At 47.5% G+C, this 23660-nt stretch overlaps 2 protein-coding genes across 4 annotated transcripts; one reads left to right on the forward strand and one right to left on the reverse strand.

Annotated features, from left to right (window-relative positions):
• Positions 1–1491: 1491 nt before the first annotated feature.
• On the reverse strand, positions 1492–12782 carry med16 (mediator complex subunit 16). 2 transcript variants are annotated; one of them, XM_084472483.1, is made up of 16 exons: positions 12726–12782; positions 10733–10882; positions 10315–10422; positions 8693–8862; positions 8278–8559; positions 7966–8115; positions 7751–7856; positions 7367–7522; positions 6470–6684; positions 6040–6246; positions 5268–5478; positions 4644–4777; positions 3334–3526; positions 2765–2957; positions 2512–2595; positions 1492–2215 (listed from the first exon to the last, which is right to left on the reverse strand). In XM_084472483.1, exons 2-16 carry the CDS (start codon positions 10869–10871, stop codon positions 2089–2091), a joined length of 2475 nt encoding a protein of 824 aa, XP_084328609.1. In that variant the 5' UTR covers positions 10872–10882; positions 12726–12782; the 3' UTR covers positions 1492–2088. The 2 variants fall into 2 exon arrangements, with proteins under 2 accessions (XP_084328609.1, XP_084328610.1); XM_084472484.1 differs by lacking the exons at positions 10733–10882; positions 12726–12782 and having other exon boundaries at positions 10346–10406.
• A 213-nt stretch (positions 12783–12995) lies between these two features.
• tmem259 (transmembrane protein 259) lies at positions 12996–23362 on the forward strand. Of its 2 annotated transcripts, none has more exons than XM_084472682.1 (12): positions 12996–13260; positions 14093–14315; positions 14501–14773; positions 15130–15229; positions 16156–16266; positions 16689–16811; positions 20212–20312; positions 20626–20683; positions 21299–21382; positions 21471–21603; positions 21737–21836; positions 22411–23362. In XM_084472682.1, exons 2-12 carry the CDS (start codon positions 14118–14120, stop codon positions 23041–23043), a joined length of 1914 nt encoding a protein of 637 aa, XP_084328808.1. In that variant the 5' UTR covers positions 12996–13260; positions 14093–14117; the 3' UTR covers positions 23044–23362. The 2 variants fall into 2 exon arrangements, with proteins under 2 accessions (XP_084328808.1, XP_084328809.1); XM_084472683.1 differs by having other exon boundaries at positions 14097–14315.
• Positions 23363–23660: the final 298 nt, after the last annotated feature.

The raw sequence follows: 23660 nt of genomic DNA on the forward strand, positions 1-23660 counted from the left end.
TGTTTGTGTAACTAGCTGTGTGACACAGTAAAGACCTTCTGTGCAGCAAATTCCAGATTCCAGATCCATGTACCAGACAAAGGCAGAAGCAGAAATGCTTGGATGATTATATAGTGGAATCTAGATGTGGTGCAGTGAGTGACCTGGGTAATTGAATGTCTCACAAGAAACCTGTATCTACCATGCCTGGACAGGATGGTAAGTGAAATTGAGCAGCGAATTCCATCAGTCAACAGTCTTCTTAGAGGTGTTCAGGCTTGTAATCCCCAGTCAGATTTTCTTTTCTCTCAAGAGCACCTCATGGTCTGGCAGATCATTTTTTTAGTGGCCAAAAACGTCCTTAACACCAAAAAGGAAATTATGGATATACAGGGTGTTTTTAACATACTGGATTCAACAATGTTCCCAACACTGACACAGTTAATTCAGATTGCACAATTCCTGTTAACAGTTGTAGTTGTGAGTGATCTTTCAGTGTCTTGAGAAGGCTCCACACCTGTCTTAGGTCAACAATGGGGCAAGGAAGGCTTCACCAACTTTCTCTTTAGTCCATTGAAAGGGAGCAACTGTGCAAAGTGAGTCAAAGCCAAGTTATTGACCGCTTTGCCACCATAATTTAGTTTAACAGCTTTGATGGTTCTATAACATTTTCCAGGTTGATTGGTGGCAGTGAGCCACCTCATCTTAAGTCAGAAATTCTATTAGTTTTAAACCTTGTTTTTTGCCTTTTTAGTCTGTCGTTCTGCCAAACTTGTGCTGTTTCCACACAGCTTGTTTCCACACAGCTTGTATACATGTGCATTTTAGATTAGACCATCTTGTTAAGAGTTTGTTAGCCTAAGGCACAACTTCTCCTTAAAAGGGAGCATCCTGCATAATACTGCTTTAGATAAAAAGGTGAAAGCCATAAAGAGGTGAAGGTCATAAAGAGACTTTTGTCTGAGTATTGGGAGTTGGGGGCCTGTGCCCCAGTAAAGCTCTAGGTCTAGCAACGCCCCTGCTGGGGAGTATAGAGGAGAAAGTACTGAGGAGTATAGAGGAGTGCTGAGGAATAATGGGGAGTATAGAGGACTGCTGATGAGTATAGAGTAGTAATGAGGAGTACAGAGGAGTACTGGGGAGTATAGAGGAGAAAGAGTATAGAGGAGTACTGAGGAGAAAGGAGTACTGGGGAGTACAGAGGAGTACAGAGGAGTATATAGAAGAGTATTGAAGAGTATACAGACCTCTCTGTTTCTGGTCCTCTCAGACATTTAGACTTTTAGACTAGTTTTAGTAGATAAAAATATGTTTTGGTGTTTCATATTATTTATATATATATCGGCTATTATTAGAATTAGTATATATTAGTAGAATATATTTACAACAACGCAGCTGTACATGTAGAAGTTAGGAACCAACTTGTACTCTCTGTTAATCAGAGAGGTTAACTACAATATGAATAAACAGTCTTTCTTATTCACTTTTAATAAAAATACAAAAAAGGCAGAAATGAATATGAAAAATATTGGTTAACAGTAATATTTACATCAACAAACAGCATTCTCTCCATCTCGTCCAGGTGTAGCTAGGTGAAGGTTTAACCAGGTGTTGCTTGTGTGTCCAGGTGTGTCCAGGTGTAGCTAGGTGAAGGTTTACCCAGGTGTTGCTAGGTGTGTCCAGGTGTAGCTAGGTGAAGGTTTACCCAGGTGTTGCTAGGTGTGTCCAGGTGTAGCTGTGTCCAGGTGTAGCTAGGTGAAGGTTTACCCAGGTGTTGCTAGGTGTGTCCAGGTGTAGCTAGGTGAAGGTTTACCCAGGTGTTGCTAGGTGTGTCCAGGTGTGTCCAGGTGTAGCTAGGTGAAGGTTTACCCAGGTGTTGCTAAGTGTGTCCAGGTGTGTCCAGGTGTAGCTAGGTGAAGGTTTACCCAGGTGTTGCTAGGTGTGTCCAGGTGTAGCTGTGTCCAGGTGTAGCTAGGTGAGGGTTTACCAAGGTGTTGCTAGGTTTACAGAGGTGTGTCCAGATGTGTCCAGGTGTAGCTAGGTGTGTCCAGGTGTAGCTAGGTGTGTCCAGGTGTAGGTGCGTCCAGGTGTAGGTGTGTCCAGGTGTGTTCATGTCAGGGTGGGGGGGATCCTTCTCCACAGTCCTCCACACAGACAGTTCTTTATCCAGCGCTGCTCCCACTGCTTCATGGCGTTGGTTTTGTTGGGCGAACGGAGCATCGTCACACAGCCGCACCTGAGAACCGACCGACCGACAAAACGGGGGATTAACGTTCTTCACTGGGGAACGATGGCTCCAAATAGAACCATGTTCATCACATAGCAGACCGTTCAGCAGATCATTCAGTTCATTCACTCTATCACTACTCTATCAATACTGTACTCTGGGCGTGGTATCATTTGTGTAGAAGCTGTACAACTCCCTTAAATACCAGTGTCACAGTCATAATGTCATTGGTATCTCCACCTGAACTCCACCTGTCCCCTCACCTGTATCTCCACCTATACCCCTGCAACAGGTGGAGGACTCACCTGGTGCACGCCTTGCTGTCCTCCGTAGGACAGACCCCCAGGTGGAGACAGCGCAGGTTATCCATCCACTGAACCCCCTGACCCCTACACACACACACACACACACACACACACACACACACACACACACACACACACACACACACACACACACACACACACACACACACGTGAGACAGGTTAGGAGGTCAGACAGGTGAGGAGGTCAGATAGGTGAGGAGGGTAGACAGGTGAGGGTATGGGAGACATGTACCTGTCTAGCCCCCCGGCCAGGGACCAGCTCTTCCCGAAGGTGAGGCGCAGCGGCAGCTTGCCCTGCAGCCTGACGATGACCCCATCGTTGACTGGTAACCAGTCCATACTGGGAACCAGCAGCTGGCTGGGCAACAGGCAGCACTCATCAACCAGCCCCTCGTCGGGCTCCTGGGGAGGGCCGTCGTCACGGGCTGGGGGGGAGGGGAGATAGTGTTAAGAGAGACAGGGTTAGATAGTGTTAGAGAGAGAGAGAGGTAGGATGGTAGTATTAAAGAGAGAGAGGTGGTAATATTAAAGAGAGAGTGCAGGGATAGTAGTATTAAAGAGAGAGAGATGGGATGGTAGTATTAAAGAGAGAGGTGGTAGTATTAAAGCGAGAGAGTTGGGATGGTAGTATTAAAGAGAGAGGTGGTAGTATTAAAGAAAGAGAGAAGGGATGGTAGTATTAAAGAGAGAGAGTTGGTAGTATAAAATAGAGAGAGCAGGGATGTTAGTAGTAAAGAGGGAGAGGTGTGATGTATACTGAGCCTCTGAGATGGTAGCATTAAAGAGGTGGGAGGAGCTTACAGCAGAGCCAGAGGCGGCTGAGGAGGCGGAACAGGAGGAACATGCTGTCTTGGCTGTCGGACGTGGCCGTGTAGACGGGCAGACACCCGGGCTTCAGCAGGCCCCAGATTCTGATCATCACCATCATCTCCCGGAGCATCCCCAGAGAAGATCCGTCCCGCAGGAACCCGAAGCCCGGACGCACTATCGAACCCTGTCCCCACAAACACTGTTAAACCTTGCAGCATCCCCACAAACACTGTTAAACCCTGCAGTGTCCCCACAAACACCGTTGAACCCTGCAGCGTCCCCACAAACACTGTTAAACCCTGCAGCGTCCCCACAAACGCTTTTAAACCCTGCAGTGTTCCCACTGTTAAACCCTGCAGCGTCCCCACAAACACTGTTAAACCCTGAAGCAGTTAAACCCTGCAGACTACAACCAGCCCCTATTTCCGTTTCCGGTCAACGTGCAATGAGTCTTCCAACAGAAATCAATGGATTTACAAAATGCCAAATAAGACACGACAGAAACTGTATTTCGCTACGATACTTGATTTGAAACCTCAACGAACACCACTAACCACTCGGTGAGTTGCACATTTCTGAAAACAAACGTTTAGGGTTGTTTTTTTACGGACAGGTTTGTGAATGCCCATAGACAGTAGGGGTGTAACGATATGCATATTCAAACCTAAATATTTTGGTACGGGTCTAACGGTTCGATGCACGTTTCATTTCGGTACGTACTGAAAAAGAAATAATACTTTAATTAAGTTTTTATTGATTATCACACACTCTGTTAGTGTCTTGTCCTGTTCTGATGTTTTGTGTTGAGGACCACAATGAAAATAAGTCCTGGACTTCATTGTGTTTTTATCCTCAATTGTATTTGATGTCTTTTCATTTGTGTAAGGCATTTGTTTGATACAATTAATAAATCAAAATGAAATTGTGACTTAAAAACCGAGGTACCTACCGAACCGTGACTTTAGTGTATCGTTACACCCCTAATAGACAGCCATTCTGAAGCAGACAGGGCGATTTGAAATGAGCCAAATACCCGAGACAGGACCAATAGTCAAATCTCTATTTCATCCTAGACAAACCAGAAGGGTTAAACCCTGCAGCGTCCCCACACACACTGTAAAACCCTGCAGTGTCCCCACTGTTAAATCCTTCAGCGTCCCCACAAACACTGTTAAACCCTGCAGTCTCCCTACTGTTAAACCCTGCAGTGGCCCCACTGTTAAACCCTGCAGTGTCCCCACTGTTAAACCCTGCAGCCTCCCCACTGTGCAGGTCTTAGGTACTAGCAGGGCATTACTCACCTGGTTGGGCAGGTTGGCCAGCAGGTAAAGGACGAAGTCTCCGACCCACTGGATGAGCTGCTGGAGCGACTGGAGAGGAGGGCCATCCAGAACAAACTCCTCCGTCTTCAGGTTCACCATCACCTTATCAATATCTAGAGACACCACCTGATCAATATCTAGAGACACCTCCTGATCAATATCTAGAGACACCACCTGATCAATATCTAGAGACACCATTGATCAATATCTAGAGACACCACCTTATCAATATCTAGAGACACAACCTGATCATTATCTAAAGACACCATCTGATCGATATCTAGAGACACCATTGATCAATATCTAGACACTATTGATCAATATCTAGAGACACCACCTTATTACTATCTCCCAAGAGAATACCTTTGAATACCTTCTCACTATCTATATCTATATATCTGCCATGCCTACCTTCTCACTTCTCACTATCTAGATCTATATATCTAACATGTCTACCTTCTCACTATCTATATCTATAGATCTACCATGCCTACCTTCTCACCATCTATATCTATAGATCTACCATGCCTACCTTCTCACCATCTATATCTATAGATTTATCATGCCTACCTTGTCACTCTCTATATCTATAGATGTGCGTACCGGTGTCAGTGTTCTTGGAGCAGACCTCAGCCAGCCGGTCCCCAGGGCTCTTGTCGGGGCTGTGCAGGGTGTGCGGGCGGAGCAGGGACTTGAAGGTGGAGCTGATGGCCATCAGCAGCAGCTTAGCGTGGAAGTCACAGGCCCGGGCGGCTGTGGCCGTGGACAGCTTACACAGAGACGCCTTCACCGCCACGATGCGCGTGGCCAGAACCTGGAGGGTTAGACAGTGTTACACAGAGAGAGGGTTAGATAGTGTTACACAGAGAGGGTTAGGTAGTATTAAACAGAGAGAGGGTTAGATAGTAGTATTAAACAGAGAGAGGGTTAGGTAGTATTAAACAGGGAGAGGGTTAGATAGTAGTATTAAACAGAGAGAGGGTTAGGTAGTATTAAACAGAGAGAGGGTTAGATAGTGTTACACAGAGAGGGTTAGGTAGAATTAAACAAAGCAGGTTAGATAGTATTAAACAGAGAGGGTTAGATAGTGTTACACAGAGAGAGGGTTAGATAGTGTTACACAGAGAGAGGGTTAGATAGTAGTATTAAACAGAGAGAGGGTTAGGTAGTATTAAACAGAGAGAGGGTTAGGTAGTATTAAACAGAGGGTTAGATAGTTCTACATGGTTCTGTGTTGGGTTCTACGTGGTTGTATGTGTGGTGGTTCTCATGGTCCTACCTGGTTCTAGGTGTGGTGGTTCTAGGTGCTCTACCTGGTTCTAGGTGGTTCTAGGTGGTTATACCTGGTTCTAGGTGTGGTTCTAGGTGGTTCTACCTGCTGCAGAGCGTGGTTCTGTCTCATGTACTCCTCGTGCAGCTTCTCCACCAGGCTGTGGACCATGCCCGGCTGGACGTGCAGCAGGACGTCCCACCAGTCGTAGCCCGTCACCATGCAGTACTCCAGCAGGAACAGCAGGTGGCGCAGCGTGGTGTTCATGTCCAGCAGCTGGCCCATGGAGGGCGACACTCGGAGCATGTGCAGCTGCCGAGGAAACACAGGTCATCTTCAGTCCTATGGTTCTAAGGATGCTATCTTCACTCCTATGCTTCTAAGGATGCTATCTTCACTCCTATGGTTGTAAGGAGGCCGTCTCTTCTCTTATGGTTCTAAGGAGGCTATCTTCACTCATATGGTTCTAAAAAGGCTGTCTCTCCTCCTATGGTTCTAAGGATGCTATCATCCCTCCTCCCTGCTCCAGACCCACCTTGCCCTGGTTGTCCACCCCGGCCAGCGCTAGCGAGGTCCAGGAGAACTGGAGGGCCTTGAAGTGCAGTGCGGGGCCCCCGGTCCGCTGGCGCTTGACGGCGGAGTCGTCCCCGGGCCGGGCCGCCCCCCCGGGACCGTAGAACACGCCCATGGTGTGGAGGGACAGCCGGTGGAGGATCTGTAGGCTCCCGTCATGGAAGGAGAGTGCCAGGCCTGGGGGGCAGAGAGCATCATGGGAGACCAGCAGAGAGCATCATGGGAGACCAGCAGAGAGCATCATTGGAGACCAGCAGAGAGCATCATGGGAGACCAGCAGAGAGCATCATTAAAGGGGAAATCCGGTGTAAAATGGATCTGGGATATGTTTAGTAACTGTGTTGTTGACGACTGTAGGGCTGTACACACAAGCTCTGTGTTCGCCATTCTACTTATCGAGTCTTAAAGACAAGATGGCGTCGGCATGTGAACTACTGATGGTATTATGTGTATAAAAGGTCCTATTAATAATCAATCTGTATACTTACAAAGTTAGCAATGCCTCGTTTTATATGTTAAGACCCTCATTATACTACTAAAGAAGTGTCGGGCTACTTCTAGCCTTGGTGGTTTTAAATAGCGATTTATTTTTTACCATGAGACATGCCCTTATCATTCCAAGTTTATAGCGGCTTAAAACAGCCAACTTAAGAATCTATATACGGGCGGAGGAGAGTGGGTTAAAGGAGTTAAGGTTAAGGGGCTGAGGAGAGTGGGATAGAGATGTTAAGGTTAAGGGGCTGAGGAGAGTGGGGGACTAAGGGGGACTAGGGGGGCATGCATCGGATGGATGATGACGTCAGACCCCAGATAAAGGGGTGATAAAGAGGTTAAGGTTAAGGTTAAGGGGATTACCCACCTAGGCCGGGGCAGAACTTGGTGTCGGAGGCAACCTTCAGGTCGGTGTTGGAGATGCTGATGGGCAGCTTGGGCAGCGCCACAGCCGAGACTCGCTCCAGGTCGTTGGTGGCAGACAGGATCCGCCACTTCAGGATGGTTGGCTGCTTCTCCCCCACTGGGAACAGCCTCCCATTAGGACCCTCTGGTCTGGTCTGGTCGGTACTGTACTGGTCTGGTCTTTACTGGTCTAGTCTAGCCTAGTCTGGTCTGTAATGGTCTTTACTGGTCTAGTCTAGTCTAGTCAAGTCTGGTCTGGTCTTGTCTAATCTGTACGGCTCTGGTCTGTACTGGTCTGGTCTGTACTGGTCTGTTCTGTACTTGTCTGTACTGGTCTGGTCCTTACCGACGGGGGAGCGATGGTGGAAGATGTTGTTGACAGGAAGTCCCTCCTTCCGTAGAGACCAGCACTCCACGATACTCCCGCTCTGACAGGACGCACACAGCAGCACCTACACACACACACACACACACACACACACACACACACACACTCAGAGTGTGTGTGTGTGTGTGTAGGTGCATGTGCATTGTGTTGCGTTGTGTGTGTGTGTGTCTGACCTGCTCAGAGTTCTCCCGGGTCAGGAACTTGAGGTGTGTGACGGTGGGGTACTTGTCCCTGCGGACCGCGTCCGTCGTGCAGCGCATGAAGAGAGACGGCAGCAGCTCTGTGTCTATGCGACACTTCTCATTCACCATGGTAACAACCACCTAGCAACAGAGAGAGGTTATCCCCATGGTCACCACCACCTAGCAACAGAGAGAGGATATCCCCATGGTAACCACCACCTAGCAACAGAGAGAGGTTATCCCCATGGTCACCACCACCTAGCCACAGAGGGGTTATCCCCATGGTAACCACCACCTCCTCACCTTGTAGAACTGGACCGGGGAGGAGCTGCAGCCGTCCGTGGCCGCCACCACGATGTTCCCGCCCCCGGTAAAGGCGATGTCGGCCAGCGCCACACGTCCCCGTAGGCGGCACAGGCTCTCGCTGGAAGTGAGCAGCGTCCCGTTGGGCTTCAGCAGGGACACAGTCACCAGCCCGCTGATGCTGACCGCCAGCCAGCCCTCCATCGGCTTACCCCCGAACAGCGTCAGCGACGGGGTGAACTTCACCCGGGAGAACTTCTCCCCGAAGTTGGTGGAGCCGGACTAGAGTAGTAGAGTGTAAAGACATGGCGGACAGAAGGACTAGAGTGTAAAGATAGAAGGACTAGAGTGTAAAGACAAGCGGTCAGCACGAGGCCAGCTGACGTCAGTGGAGCGGCGGCTGGATCAACGTTACCATCTCCACGTGCAGGGCCAGCTTCACCCCGTTGTGCAGCCAGGAGAGGGCCACGATGGGCTCCCCGGCCAGAGCGCTGCCCAGGGACGACTCCCACGAGCTCACCAGGTGGTCTGCCATCGCCCAACACTTAATGGTCCCATCGCCGTCGGCAGACAGCAGCCTGGAGCCTGGAGCCACACTCCAGGTCACTAGTGGTACTGACACACTCACTAGTGGTACTGACACACTCACTGGTGGTACTAAGACACTCGCTAGTGGTACTAAGACACTCACTAGTGGTACTGACACACTCACTGGTGGTACTAAGACACTCGCTAGTGGTACTAAGACACACTCACTGGTGGTACTAAGACACTCACTAGTGGTACTAAGACACTCACTAGTGGTACTAAGACACTCACTAGTGGTACTGACACACTCACTGGTGGTACTAAGACACTCACTAGTGGTACTGACACACTCACTGGTGGTACTAAGACACTCACTAGTGGTACTGACACACTCACTGGTGGTACTAAGACACTCACTAGTGGTACTGACATACTCACTAGTGGTACTGACACACTCACTGGTGGTACTAAGACACTCACTAGTGGTACTGACATACTCACTAGTGGTACTGACACACTCACTGGTGGTACTAAGACACTCACTAGTGGTACTGACACACTCACTAGTGGTACTAATGGCGCATTTCCACCGGCGGGTACGCTTCGGACCCAGCACACCTCAGCCCAGTAGTGAGGGTGTGATATAGCCCAGCTCAGTTACGACTCTCGTTTCCACCGCCGACAGTACCCTTATGGTAGGGCGGGGTTTAAGCCGATAGCCGCGGCAGCTACGTAAGCATTCTGATCTCATAGCAGCCCGACACAGTGTAGCCTGCTAATAAATCCAAGGAAAAAGAAGAATGCGCACAATGAACAAAGACCAACAATGTAGGACGACTAAGAAGGACAGCAAACTTTTGCGCAACATTTTCTTCAATAAACTAAGCTTTCCCCGATGTCCAGAAATACCTTGTGGGTAATGTGTTTGTTTTTTATTATCCCCCTGTCGCATGGAAGTGATGATTTTGTCTACCAATCAACAGACGCCGTGTGTAGCTCGAACTTGCCGGCACTCTTTCAGGCGTCTCAGTACCACAACGGAGGAGTACTGCAAGACGAGTACGGCTCAATATGGCTCAGTCTGGATCACGGCCACTTTTGGCGGTGGAAATGCAACCCGTGCCGCACCTTTGCAGACTGAACCGACCCGCACCCTCCAGTGGAAAAGCGCCATAACACACTCACTAGTGGTACTGACACACTCCCTAGTGGTACTAAACACACTAGTGGTACTGACACACTGACTAGTGGTACTGACACACTCCCTAGTGGTACTAAACACACTAGTGGTACTGACACACTGACTCGTGGTACTGACACACTCCCTAGTGGTACTAAACACACTAGTGGTACTGACACACTCCCTAGTGGTACTAACACATTCACTAGTGGTACTGACACACACACTAGGGGTACAGACAGACTCACTAGTGGTACAGACATACTCACTAGTGGTATGACACTCCTGCTCACTAGTGGTATGTACACTCCTCAGAACCAGTGACTCACCTGATCGGTCCCACTCCAGACAGGAAATTACCTCAGCATGCCCTGAGTTAATAGAGTAGACGTCCCAGGGATGGTCGGTGTCTATGATGTGGATCATATGGCTGACGTCTGAGAACATAAAATACATTTATAGATAAGATAGATACATAGATACATCATTCATCTTCATCATTACCCATTGTCTTCATCGTTATCATACCCATCGTCTTCATCGTTAGCATTACTCATCGGCTTCATCGTTATCATACCCGTCGTCTTCATCGTTATCATACCCATCGTCTTCATTGTTATCATACCCATCGTCTTCATCGTTAGCATTACTCATCATCTTCATCGTTATCATACCCGTCGTCTTCATCGTTATCATACCCAAAGTCTTTATTGTTAGCATAATCATCGTCTTCATCATTAGCATTACCTTTCTCATCTTCTTGGTTCTTGAGGTCACTGGTGAAGGCCACCAGGTTCCTACAGGACCAGGAGCAGACCAGAGGAACCGAGGGACAATGTGTGCTCTGGGGTCTCTTCTCCCACTCACACACGTAGGCCACCTCCATGACTCACACCCCTGGGATTAGATTAACACAAACCTGGGATTAGATTAACACAAACCTGGGATTAGATTAACAAAACAAACCTGGGATTAGATTAACACAAACCTGGGATTAGGTTACATTAACAAACCTGGGATGAGATGACATTAACAAACCTGGGGTTAGTTTACATTAACAAACCTGGGATTAGATGACATTAACATAAACCTTGGATTAGATGACATAACCACAAACAGGTAGTTTGTTTATATACTTCCTTCTAATAAATTCCATTATACATTTATCTGCTTATATTTTATATATTTGGTCTGAAGCGCAGCTAGCTTGATTTAAAAAGTAATATAGTACACACATATAATCCACATTCGCAGAATGTGGATTATATAAAAAAATTGGCAAAGGTTGTAAATATACAAGCTTTGTCTTTAGGTTGCATATAAAATACCCTCAGATTAGCAGGATAGAAATCAACTGTATTGAAACAGTTTAACATGACAGTGCCTCCGAGTATATCAGAACATAAGAGTAGTATATTAGTACATATAGTAGTATTAAGTACATTAGAGTAGTATATTAGTTCATATAGTAGTATTAGTAGTATATTAGTACATTAGAGTAGTATATTAGTACATTAGGGTATTATATTAGCACATATAGTAGTATAATTAGTACATTAGAGTAGCATATTAATACATTAAAGGTAGTATGTCATTATATTAAAGATAGTATATCAGTATTATATTAGTACATATAGTAGTATATTAGTACATTAGAGTATTATATAGGTAAATATAGTAGTATTAGTAGCATATAAGTACATAAGAGTAGTATATTATTACATATAGTAGTATATTAGTACATATAGTAGTATTAGTAGTATATTAGTACATTAAAGTAGTACATATTACGTATTATTGTCAAAACCTCCTTCTTTCACCTCCGTAATATTGCAAAGATCAGATCCTCACTCACACCCCCCACTGCCGAACAACTCATCCATGCCTTCATCTCCTCACGTCTCGACTATTGCAACTCACTCCTCTCCGGCATCAGCACCACCTCCATCAACAGACTCCAACTGGTCCAGAACACAGCAGCCCGTCTCCTCACTCACACTAAATCTTGGCACCACATCACCCCAGTCCTCAAAAAACTCCACTGGCTCCCCAACTCCCACCGGATCCATTACAAACTCCTGGTCCTCACCTATAAAGCTCTCCCCCATCTGGCCTCCTCTCCCCCTATCAACCCCCCCCCGTTCCCTCAGATCCTCCTCAGCCGGTCTCCTTTCCACCCACACATCAAAACTCTGCAATCTCGGTCACAGAGCATTTTCCAGGGCAGCTCCCAGGCTCTGGAACTCCCTCCCCCAACATATCCGTGACTCCCAGTCCCTCACCATCTTCCAGTCCCACCTCAAGACCGCTCTTCTCCTCTGCCTACTCCTAGACCAGCCCCCTCCCATCATCTTTCCACTTATTTTTGTTTATTTATTTATTTATTTAACTCTGTGAAGCGCTTTGAGTGCGAGAAAAGCTCTATACAAATCCGATTTATTATTATTATTAATATTAGTAGTAGTATATTTGTACATTAGAGTAGTATATTAGTACATATAGTAGTATTAGTAGTATATTAGTACATATAGTAGTATTAGTAGTATATTAGTACATTAGAGTAGTACATATAGTAGTATTAGTAGTATATTAGTACATAACAGTAGTACAGTACATATAGTAGTATATTAGTACATATAGTAGTATTAGTAGTATATTAGTACATTAGAGTAGTACATATAGTAGTATTAGTAGTACATTAGTACATTAGAGTAGTATATTAGCAGTATTTCGGGTTTACCAGAGAGCGTTTTGTTGTCCGACACCAAGGTACCAACGAGGACCCCGGAGACAGAACAGCTGTCTCTTCTGATGCCTGCTCGTAATCTCTTAAAAGGTCCACTGTAAATATTAAATAAATATAAACTGTCATTATTTTTTTAATTAGTGTATATAAAAAGACCCGGTGTCGTCTGAAGAACATCTAAACCCACGTCAGTGGATTTGATCGGAGGTGTTCCCAGCAGGCTCCTCCGTGGTCCTCCACACCCGGTTGCTTGTTGTCGTTCGGGCCCGAGCGACGCGCTCTTATTAGCTGATCAGGGATCGATAATCACGTTATTATGGATCGCGAACGCCGATTATATTTTCATAGAACATCCATCGGATGTGATGCTCGGTTTTGAGACACATGTCGGATACAGTACAGGTTTAAACCGGTTTAAAGCTCCCAGGGCGGCTAACCGAGCAGCTAGCGCTAGCAGCTAACCCTAGCTAGCCGCTCCTCTGAGGCGTTCTGTGAAGATCTGTCATCTAAGAGATGATTAAACCATCAGGTATACATATCTATACACATATATCTATACATCTACATCTATAGAGGGGTGGCCTCGGACTGACACAGCGGGGAGGCGATCCGTCTGTCCTCCAGGTGACCAGAGGCTTTACTCAGCGAGGAGGAGCTGAGATGTTATTGATGGACTAGTTAGTGACTAGTTAGTACTGATAGTTGTATTAGTATAAGATGTGATGTTATTGATGTGGTTTAGCTAGAGAAGATCATCTTCTGGTGTCAGTACTCTAGTTCTAGTTGGTGACAAGTTAGTAGTATAACTCTGTTATTGTACTAGTTACCAACTAGCAGAAGATCATCTCCTATTGTCACAACTCTTACTGTACTAGTTAGTATTAGTGTAACTCTGTTATTGATGTGGTTTCAGCACAGCTAGAGAAGATCATCTTCCTGGTGTCAGGACTCTTATTGTACTAGTTAGTACTGAAAGTAGTAATAGTAGGAGTATAACTCCTTTATTGTAGTAGTTGTACTGACAGGAGTAGTAGAAGTAGAATGTGTGTAATGTAAGACTTTTGGTTTATTGGTGCGAATGGATGTGATCTGCGTGTAAAAGGATATAAAGAGACCAGGAGAAGTCAACCCTTTGCTGACTGGTTTCTGATGCACTGCCTGCTGAGAGACTGTTTGAGTTCTTAGGATATCATCCAGGGTCATATGTACTTATGGAAAGAGAAACCTTGATTTCCCTCTTCAGGACGTTTGAGCAGAGCTCATCAGTCCAGATGTCTCCCATTGGCCACTAGACCGTCACTAGGGGGCGTTGAGATATACTTCTAGTACTCCTGCTTCTGACCCCGATATCGTTGTGCCAGCAAGGAGGAGCTAAGGGATACCGAGATGTCTGAGAACCAGGGCCCCGGGAACAATGTTCCTCTGAACAACAACCGGCTGAGGAACCCCAACATCAACCAGAACCCCCTCATCAACGTCCGCGACCGCCTCTTCCACGCGCTGTTCTTCAAGATGGCGGTGACCTACGCGCGGCTGTTCCCGCCCTCCTTCAGGAGAGTGTTTGAGTTCTTCGTCCTGCTGAAGGTAACGTCTCCTCATCTATCTGTGATGTGTGAAGGGATTAGCTCAAACTACTCCTCACACTATATATATATACAGTATGTATGTGTATATATATATATATATATACTGTATATATTACACACACCTGGTCTTCTGGTCTCCTGCTGGTCTCCTGCTGGTCTCATGCTGGTCTCTTCACTCCCCAGGCCCTGTTCGTGCTCTTCATCCTGGCCTACATCCACATCGTCTTCTCCCGCTCACCCATCCGCTGCCTGGAGGCGGTGCGGGAGGAGTGGCCCCGCGACGGCGTCCTGCGGGTGGAGATCCAGAGGAACTCCACCCGGGCCCCCGTGCTGCTGATGGGACGGGGCCAGGAGGAGGAGCCGGGCATCGGGGGCGGAGTCTTCACGCTGCAGCCGGGCGGGGAGGAGGAGGAGGAGGAGATGACTCTGGAGATGTTTGACAACAGCTCAGTGAAGGTAGGGCTGTAGGCCATTGGGGGGGGGGGGGGGAACCACAGGGGACCTCACTGTACCGTACAATACCATACCATACGATATGATACCGTACGAAACTGTACAATATGGTGCACGATACCGATAATATCAGCGATTCTGCAATAAACTATATATTGTTAGACATTCCTATAACGATACATCACGATAAATGTCCAACGATGAATACAAAATGACTGTGAAAAGGGTAGAGTGCTGGATTTCGGTCTTTAGTCACGGTCCAAGTTTTTCAGTGACTCGTCTTGGTTAGTTAACTTCCGTCAAGTTTGCTTCATTCATGTGTTGAATGACTCATGTCCGTCTGTCTGCCCGTCTCTCAGTTCCAGCTGGACATTGAACCGAGACTGAAGCCCTCGCTGACCGCAGGGGGTGGGGCTAATGGCAGCCAGGACCTGTCATTCAGCCAGGCTCCTGCTAAAGGTAAGCAGCATGGGTTAGACAGTTCAAAGACGGGTCATTAACGGTGCATTTCCACCGGAGGGTGCGGGTTGGTTCAGTATGCAAAGGTGCGGCACGGTTCGCATTTCCACTGCCAAAAATGGGCATGATCCGGACTGAGCCATACTCGTCTCACAGTACTCCTCCGTTGGGGTACTGAGACGCCTGAAAGGGTGCTGGCAAGTTCAAGCTACATACGCAGTCCGTTGATTGGTCGGGGATAATAACAAACACATTACCCCCAAGGTATTTCTGGACAACGGCGAAAGCTTTGTTTATTGAAGAAAATGTTGCACAAAAGTTTGACGTCCTTCTTCGACGTCCTACATTGTTGCTCTTTGTTCATTGTGTCACGTTCTTATTTTTCCTTGGATTTATTAGCAGGCTACACTGTGGCGGGCTGCTATGAGGTCACGATGCTTACCTAGCTGCCGCGGCTATCGCCATCCAGCTTAAACCCCGCCCTAGCATAAGGGTACTGTCGGCGGTGGAAATGCGAGAGCTAACTGAGCTGCGCCAAACCGCACCTTCACTACTCCACCAAGCATCACCGAATCGCACCGCTCAGTGGTCATTAAGGAGCAGGTAGGGTTAGACAGTACAGAGACAGGTCATTAAGGAGCAGGTAGGGGTTAGACAGTACAGAGACAGGTCATTAAGGAGCAGGTAGGGTTAGACAGTACAGAGACGGGTCATTAAGGAGCAGGTATGGGTTAGACAGTACAGACAGGTAATGAAGGAACAGGTAGGGTTAGAGAGTACAGAGACAGGTCAGTAAGGAGCAGGTAGGGTTAGACAGTACAGAGACGGGTCATTAAGGAGCAGGTTGGGGTTACACTGTACAAACAGGTCATTGAGCTAGGGGTTAGACAGTGTTGTCATGTGTGTGTCTGTGTCTGTGTGTGTAGTCTGGCCCCAGGAGGAGTACATTGTGGAGTATTCTCTGGAGTATGGGTTCCTGCGTCTGTCCCAGAACACCAGACAGAGACTCAGCATCCCGGTGATGGTTGTGACGCTCGGTACGTTTCTGTACTGTGTTTAGAGACAGTTTTACTGTACTGTACTCTACTCTACTCTACTATACTGTACTCTACTGTACTATACTCTTCTGTTCTGTACTCTAATGTACTATACTGTATATTATGATATACTATACTGTACTATATTATATTACACTGTACTATATTATACTATACAGTACTGTACTATATTATACTATACTCCACTGTACTATACTATATTAAATTATACTTTACTGTACTACATTATACTATACTCTACTGTACTATACTCTACTATATTATATTACACTATACTGTATTATATTATACTATACTATACTCTACTTTATTATACTGTACTATATTATACTATACTCTACTGTACTATATTATACTGTTCTATATTATATTATACTCTACTGTACTCTGCTCTACTGTAGACCCCATGAAAGACCAGTGTTTTGGAGACAGCTTCAGTCGGTTTCTTCTGGATGAGTTCCTGGGATACGACGACATCCTGATGTCCAGCGTCAAGGCCCTGGCAGAGAATGAGGAGAACAAAGGTTAGAACCAGGAGAACCTCTAGGACCAGGAGAACCTCTAGGACCAGGAGAACCTAGATGGATAGATAGATAGATAGATAACTTTATTGCCATTGTCAACACAGTTGATTGGAATTTGTCTTAGTGCCACACAGGTTAAAATAAATAAGGCAATAAACGCACAGTACATACGTACACTTGTTCAAACAAGTAAAAATATGAAAAGATCTTGTGCTATTGCAACTTCCCATAAAGTGTTTGTGCAGTCTATAAAGTGCAGAGTGCATTTAGTACAGGTTTACACCTGAGTGCCTGAGCATTGAGGAGCCTAATAGTGGCAGGGTATGTGCTATTGCAAAAATGGGATGTTTTACCCCTGAGACTTTGCACTCTCTTTCCAGAAGGCAGTAGTTTGAAGAGCGACCTGGCAGGGTGGGAGGGATCATCTTGGACTTTCTGTGTTTTATGGCTAGTCCACGTGGCGTAGATAGAGGCTACAGATGTGATGGCATGTCCTATGATTTTTGATGCTGTGTGCACCACCTTCTCCAACTGCTTCCTCTCTGAAGAGGTGGAGTTACCATACCAGACAGTGATGGAGAAGACACACTTTCCCCTGCGGCTCTGTAGAATTTGTAATGGTGGAGCCAAGAAATTTAAAGCTGGACACTCTCCACCGCCTGCTCACCAATGATCAGTGGGGAGTGAACTAACCTGTTCTTCCTAAAATCTATGATCAATTATTTTGTTTTGTTAACCTTTAAAAATAGGTTGTTCCTCTTACACCATACCTCTAACAGTGCGTTCACACCAAAAGACACATTTGTCGCCTGGTCGAGTTGTCACCCAAGTTTTGCAGCACGACCAATCATGATCCGTCGCTGTGCAAGTTTTATCAGGCGAACTTTGTCACGCCACTTCTTTTGCCCGCCAATGGTGCTTCATGCCAATTCATTCTCAACCATGGCCAAGATAACCACCATTGCATGTCTTTACCTGTTGTGGAAGAGGGAGAGACGTCAGAATGCCTGTCTTTTATGGGTTCATAATATCATGCAGAGGCGCACACAGCTTTTGGCCGTGATATTATATATTATATTATATAGATATTTATATATTATATAATATCATATAATATTATACATAGAGCTCCGGGAGTCGCAAATGGCAACAATCACTTTCTCCTCCATGCTGCGGTTCACTGCGGAGTGCAGGGAATGGTTGGCCTGGCCGGTTGAATGCTGATTGGCTGTTACGTTATGTCACTCAGGGGGTGAACGCTGATTGGCTGTGATCATGCGAATGTCGCGGCAAAGTTCAAATATTTCAACTTGAGCGAAAGTGTCGCGCGTCTCTACGTTGACTTTGTATGGAGTCGTGTCGCCCCGTCGCGTTTGGTGTGAACGCACAGTAGTCTGACTCACAACTGTTACTAATCAGTCCTGCTACTGTTGTGTTATCAGCATATTTAAATATTTTCACATTGTCAGAATGGGACACACAGTCATTGTGCTGCCTTCAAAACAGCTCGGAGGTTCGGAAGCTCTTGCATGTCTTTACGTAAACCTTCCCTTCTTCCGAAATAAGAGCATTCAGGAAACGCCCCTCAGAAGTGCATAGGCTATGACATAAAATCGTTCTTGAGACTAGACTTCATAACAACAAGTATGGATGCCCGCAGGGACCTCTTTGTGCTTCTTTGCTGAATCAAATAAATCAGTTATTAGAACTGCTTGCGATGGTTGAACATGAGCGAGAATTTATTAGGTGATGTTTATAATTGTAAGCTATAATGTATCGTAATACAATGTTAGAATGGGTGTAAAGTTTGCCTCTAGTGCTTGCTGCAAGTTCACTTTATTCTGTCATTGAAATGGGCAGCCATTGTTGTGACGTAATCTCGGAGGACTCGGGTTGCTTTACTTCCACACGAAAAATCAGACCCAATAGAGTGTTCAAAGCACTTTCCTCCGAGCTTAAGGTCCGAACCGCCGAAACTCCCGGAAACTCTGAGCGTTTTGAAGGCGGCATTGGTGTAGAGAGAGTAGAGCAGAGGAGAGCAGAGGAGAGAGAGGACACAGCCCTGTGGGGCCCCAGTGTTGAGAGTAGTTTAATTGAACAGGTTGCCCATTTTAACCACCTGCCTTGGGTCAGTTAAAAAGTTTAAGATCCAGTGACAGAGCGATTGATTGATTCCCATCAGCTGAAGTTTACCAAATAATGTAATGGGTAAAATAGTATTAAAAGCAGAACTGTAGTCTATGAACTAGAAAATGTAATCCCACGCATAAGGGATTACTGTGCATAGAAATGCCTGTGATCTTCATGATCTTTTTGCATGTTGCTTTGGTTAAAGGCGTCTGCTAAGAACCATAACCATATTTCAGTTAAATTCAGCATATAGCCAATGCAAAGATTGATATAGTTGAGTGTGGATGAGTTGAGTTATGGTTGGATAGAAATCAGACACTGAACATAGAAACCATCAACTTCAGTCTCTTGTCTTCTCTTAATTGCACAACCTTTGAATCTGTTTTCTGTGGGTAAGATGAGGGAGGTAGTTAGATATGCTTCTTAAAATGTAAATCACAGTCAATACTAGAAAATGCATTTCCTGCAGAAAATGCAGTGAGTAGTAATGCAGTGACACATAGTTTAAGACATAAAGAAACGTTAAATGGCTTAAATCAAGTGAAGGGATTTGAACAGAGTTCAAAAGATTTTTCTCTGTACATAATTGTTTAATCTCTTTGTTGAACCATGACTTTTTATTACTAAAAACAACCACAGACTTCGATGGTATGCATGAGTTCTCTACAAAGTTGATGTAAGAGGTGTCAGTAAAATCGTCGAAACCATCGCATGCTTCCCTAAAAACATTCCAGTCTGTTTGTTCCATACAGTCACTTAACATGTCCCCAGCAGCAGGCGTCCATTGTCTAACTGTCCTTGTGGATGGTTTAACAGTTTTTAATTGTTGACGGTACTGAGGCATCAAAAATATCATGTTATGGTCCGATTGGCCTAGAGGCGCCCGCGCCACAGCACGGAACGCCTGAGGGAGTGTGTAATAACATTGGTCCAGTGTTTTCTCACTTCTCGTAGCAAGGTGTATCTGTCGTTTGTACCTGGGGAGTGATTTGTTGAAGTTGACGTGGTTGAAATCACCCATTAACAGAAGGACCTAGTCCGGGTGCGCTTTCTCAATCCCCGTGACTTGGGCAGCAAATTGCTGCATAGCAGATGTTTCACCCTGCGGGGGGATGTAAGCAAGAACCTGTCTGTAGACCAGAGGTCTCTTGAACCAGGAGAACCTGTCTCTAGAACCAGAGGTCTCTGGACCAGATGTCTCTAGAACCAGGAGAACCTGGTTTAGCTGTGTGTTGTTGGTGTCCTGAGGTAATGTGTGGTGTCCTTGCAGGGTTCCTGAGGAACGTGGTTTCCGGGGAACACTACAGATTCGTCAGCATGTGGATGGCCCGGACGTCCTACCTGGCGGCCTTCCTCATCATGGTCATCTTTGTAAGGAACGCTTGAGTTACACTCTGATGGGTTATCGCAGAGGTCCCCTTCTGGAGCTAACAATGCTGAGTTAGCAAGGTTAAGCTAGCAGTTCTGAGTTGGCATGGCTGGGTAAGCTAGGCTAGGGTGCTGGGTTAGCTAGGCTAGTAGGGCTAGGTTACCTAGGCTAGGGGGCTGGGTTAGCTAGGCTAGTATGGCTGGGTTAGCTAGGCTAGGCGGTTGGGTTAGCTAGGCTTGTAGGGCTGGGTAGCTACGTCAGGGGGGCTATATGCAGATCCAGATGAGCTAAACTGTGCTGATTTTGTCCAAGCAGACCTTGTCCGTCTCGATGCTGCTGAGATATTCCCACCATCAAATCTTCGTGTTCATAGGTAAGAAACAGTGCAGAAGTCCGCAGGTAACCCTTCACACTTCTTAGAGGCTCCAGGACTCAGCCACTAGTCTGTCCTGATGAGGTCAGCCGTCATTCTCTTCATTTTACCCTCTCAGTTTGCGATCAGTTGACATCCGTTTTATTCCAAACCCTTTGGAGCCCTGCCTCAGAATGAGCCTCCATCTTGAGTCCTCTGTGGGCCTGAGCATGGGCAGTGGCCTGTCACTCAGAGGTGGGGCACTACTACCAAACTACTGAGAGCCCTGGTTTGGAGCTCTGAGCACTGGTTTGGAATAGGATGGATGTGGAGCAGACCGGACAGTAACTAGTGTCCTAGTTGAGAGGTGTTAACCTGGTTAACACCTCAACTAGTCTACAACAGTAACTAGTATTAGTTTAGAGGTGTTAACCAGGTGTTAACCGGCCCCTCTGCCCTCAGTGGACCTGGTTAACAGCTCTAAACTATTCTACTAGTTTCTAGTATGAGTTTAGAGGTGTACACCAGGTGTTAAACGGCCCCCCTCTTCACCCAGTGGACCTGGTTAACAGCTCTAAACTATTCTACTAGTTACTAGTATGAGTTAAGAGGTGTTAACCGGCCCTCTGCCCCCAGTGGACCTGCTCCAGATGTTGGAGATGAACATGACCATCGCCTTCCCCGCTGCTCCTCTGCTCACCGTCATCCTGGCCCTCGTTGGTAAGACCAACCACTCCAAGATGACCTCTGACCCTGAACTCAACACTCTGAACCCAGCACGCTGACCTTCTCTCTGCTGCCCCCTCAGGCATGGAGGCCATCATGTCGGAGTTCTTCAACGACACGACCACAGCGTTCTACATCATCCTCATCGTGTGGTTGGCTGATCAGTACGATGCCATCTGCTGCCATACCAACACCAGCAAACGCCATTGGCTGAGGTAAGTCTAGCCCCTCCCCCAAGAGGAGCCTGATTGGCATGGTGACGGAGGTGTCGTGTGACTGAGGTGTCGTGGTGACGGAGGTGTCATGATGACGGAGGTGTTGTGACGGAAGTGTTTGGTGTTTCCACAGGTTCTTCTACTTGTACCACTTTGCCTTCTACGCGTACCACTACCGCTTCAACGGGCAGTACAGCAGCCTGGCCCTGGTCACCTCCTGGCTCTTCATCCAGGTCAGTCCGTTAGACCAGGACCGTGTAGACCAGGACCGTGTGGACCAGGACCCCGTGGACCCTGTAGACCAGGACCCTGTAGACCAGGACCCCGTAGACCAGGATCCTGTAGACCCCGTAGACCAGAACCCCGTAGACCCTGTAGACCAGGACCCTGTAGACCCTGTAGACCAGGACCCCGTAGACCAGGACCCCGTGGACCCTGTAGACCAGGATCCTGCAGACCCCGTAGACCAGAACCCCGTGGACCCTGTAGACCAGGACCCTGTGGACCAGGGCCCCGTGGACCCTGTAGACCAGGACCCTGTAGACCAGGACTCCTTAACCCCCTGACGACCCCTTAACCCCCAGACAGCCCCTTAACGGCCCAGACGCCCCCCTGAACCCCCCAGACGCCCCCCTGAACCCCCCAGATGACCCCTTAACCCCCCAGATGACCCCTTAACCCCCCAGATGACCCCTTAAGCCCCCAGACGACCCCTAACCCGGGGTTTAACCCGCTGTCTGACTGTAACCACACCTCCTCCCTGTCCTAACTCCGCCTCCTCCCTCTAACTCCGCCCTTCCTCCTCAGCACTCCATGATCTACTTCTTCCACCACTACGAGCTTCCTGCCATCCTGCAGCAGATCCGCATCCAGGAGCTGCTGCTGCACAACCAGCAGGCCGCCGCCCACCAGACCGCCCTGCAGGACAACCTCAACAATAACACGCCCCCCGCCCCCCCACCCGGGGCCACCCCACCCCCCGGGGCAGCCCTGCCCCCCGGGGCCGCCCCGCCTGCCCCCCTCCAACCCGCCGGCCCCGCCCCCGCCCCCCCGGAGCTGGACTGGGTTGCCCAGACTGCCGCCATCATCACTGAAGTCCTCAACTCCTCTGGCCCCACCCACCACCCACCAAGCCCTGCCCACAGCCAACCTGGCCCCACCCACAACCCAGCTGGTCTAGGGGACAGGGGGGCGGGGTCAGAGTTCGGGATGGGGGAGCGGGGAGGAGGGTCAGTAGAAGATAAAAGTGTAGGTGGAGCTAGTAGCAGCCCAGAGCTGTCAACCCCGCCCCCATGCCCTAGTCCTCCAATTGGAGAGCCTTTAAGCTTAAGCCCCTCCCCTCAACCCACAGACTGGCTGGCCACACCCCCACAGGCCACACCCCTCAGACAAAGCTCTGCCACAGACAATGACCAGTCAGAGACCCCGCCCCTCTCCTGATCTCTCTCTCTCACACACACACACACACACCCCCCCCGTCCTCTGTTGCCATGGTGATGAGTTTGTTGGAATCGGACTGGCCACCACTTGTATAGTGGCCTTTGCAAAGCATTCTGGGAAATGGAGTGCCTAGGTGTCGCTGTGTGTAGCCGTTAGCTTAGCATGACAGGCAGAGCTACCCTCATTAAACTTAACGGTTAGTGAATGTCTATTGCCACACCCATATGCTCCTGTAGGCCTGTTGCCATAGAGACGAGAGGTGCCCGTCATCGTGGCGACAAGTCACGACGTCTCCCATCATTAAAATATATGAAACCAATTCCTGCTGGACCCACGATGATGTGGTGCCTAATGCATCGAAGTACTACCACTCACCGTACTACCTGGCTCTGTGGTAGTACTACTCTTAATGTATTCTGATTATTTACTCCAGTAAACGTGTGCCGATCGCCTTCTCTGCACAAATGTCTCCTGGTCTCGTCTTTACTGACCTGACGAGGTACCGACAGTAAGAGGACTTGGAACATGCTCTGGTTAGTATAACCAGCTAGGAAAGGTTAGATTGGTAAGAGTTGAACTAACCAGGCTCTGCTCTAACCATGTAACTAATCAGTGAA

The sequence above is a fragment of the Micromesistius poutassou genome, assembly GCF_964030765.1.
Source record: "Micromesistius poutassou genome assembly, chromosome: 9".
Lineage (NCBI taxonomy): Eukaryota > Metazoa > Chordata > Actinopteri > Gadiformes > Gadidae > Micromesistius > Micromesistius poutassou.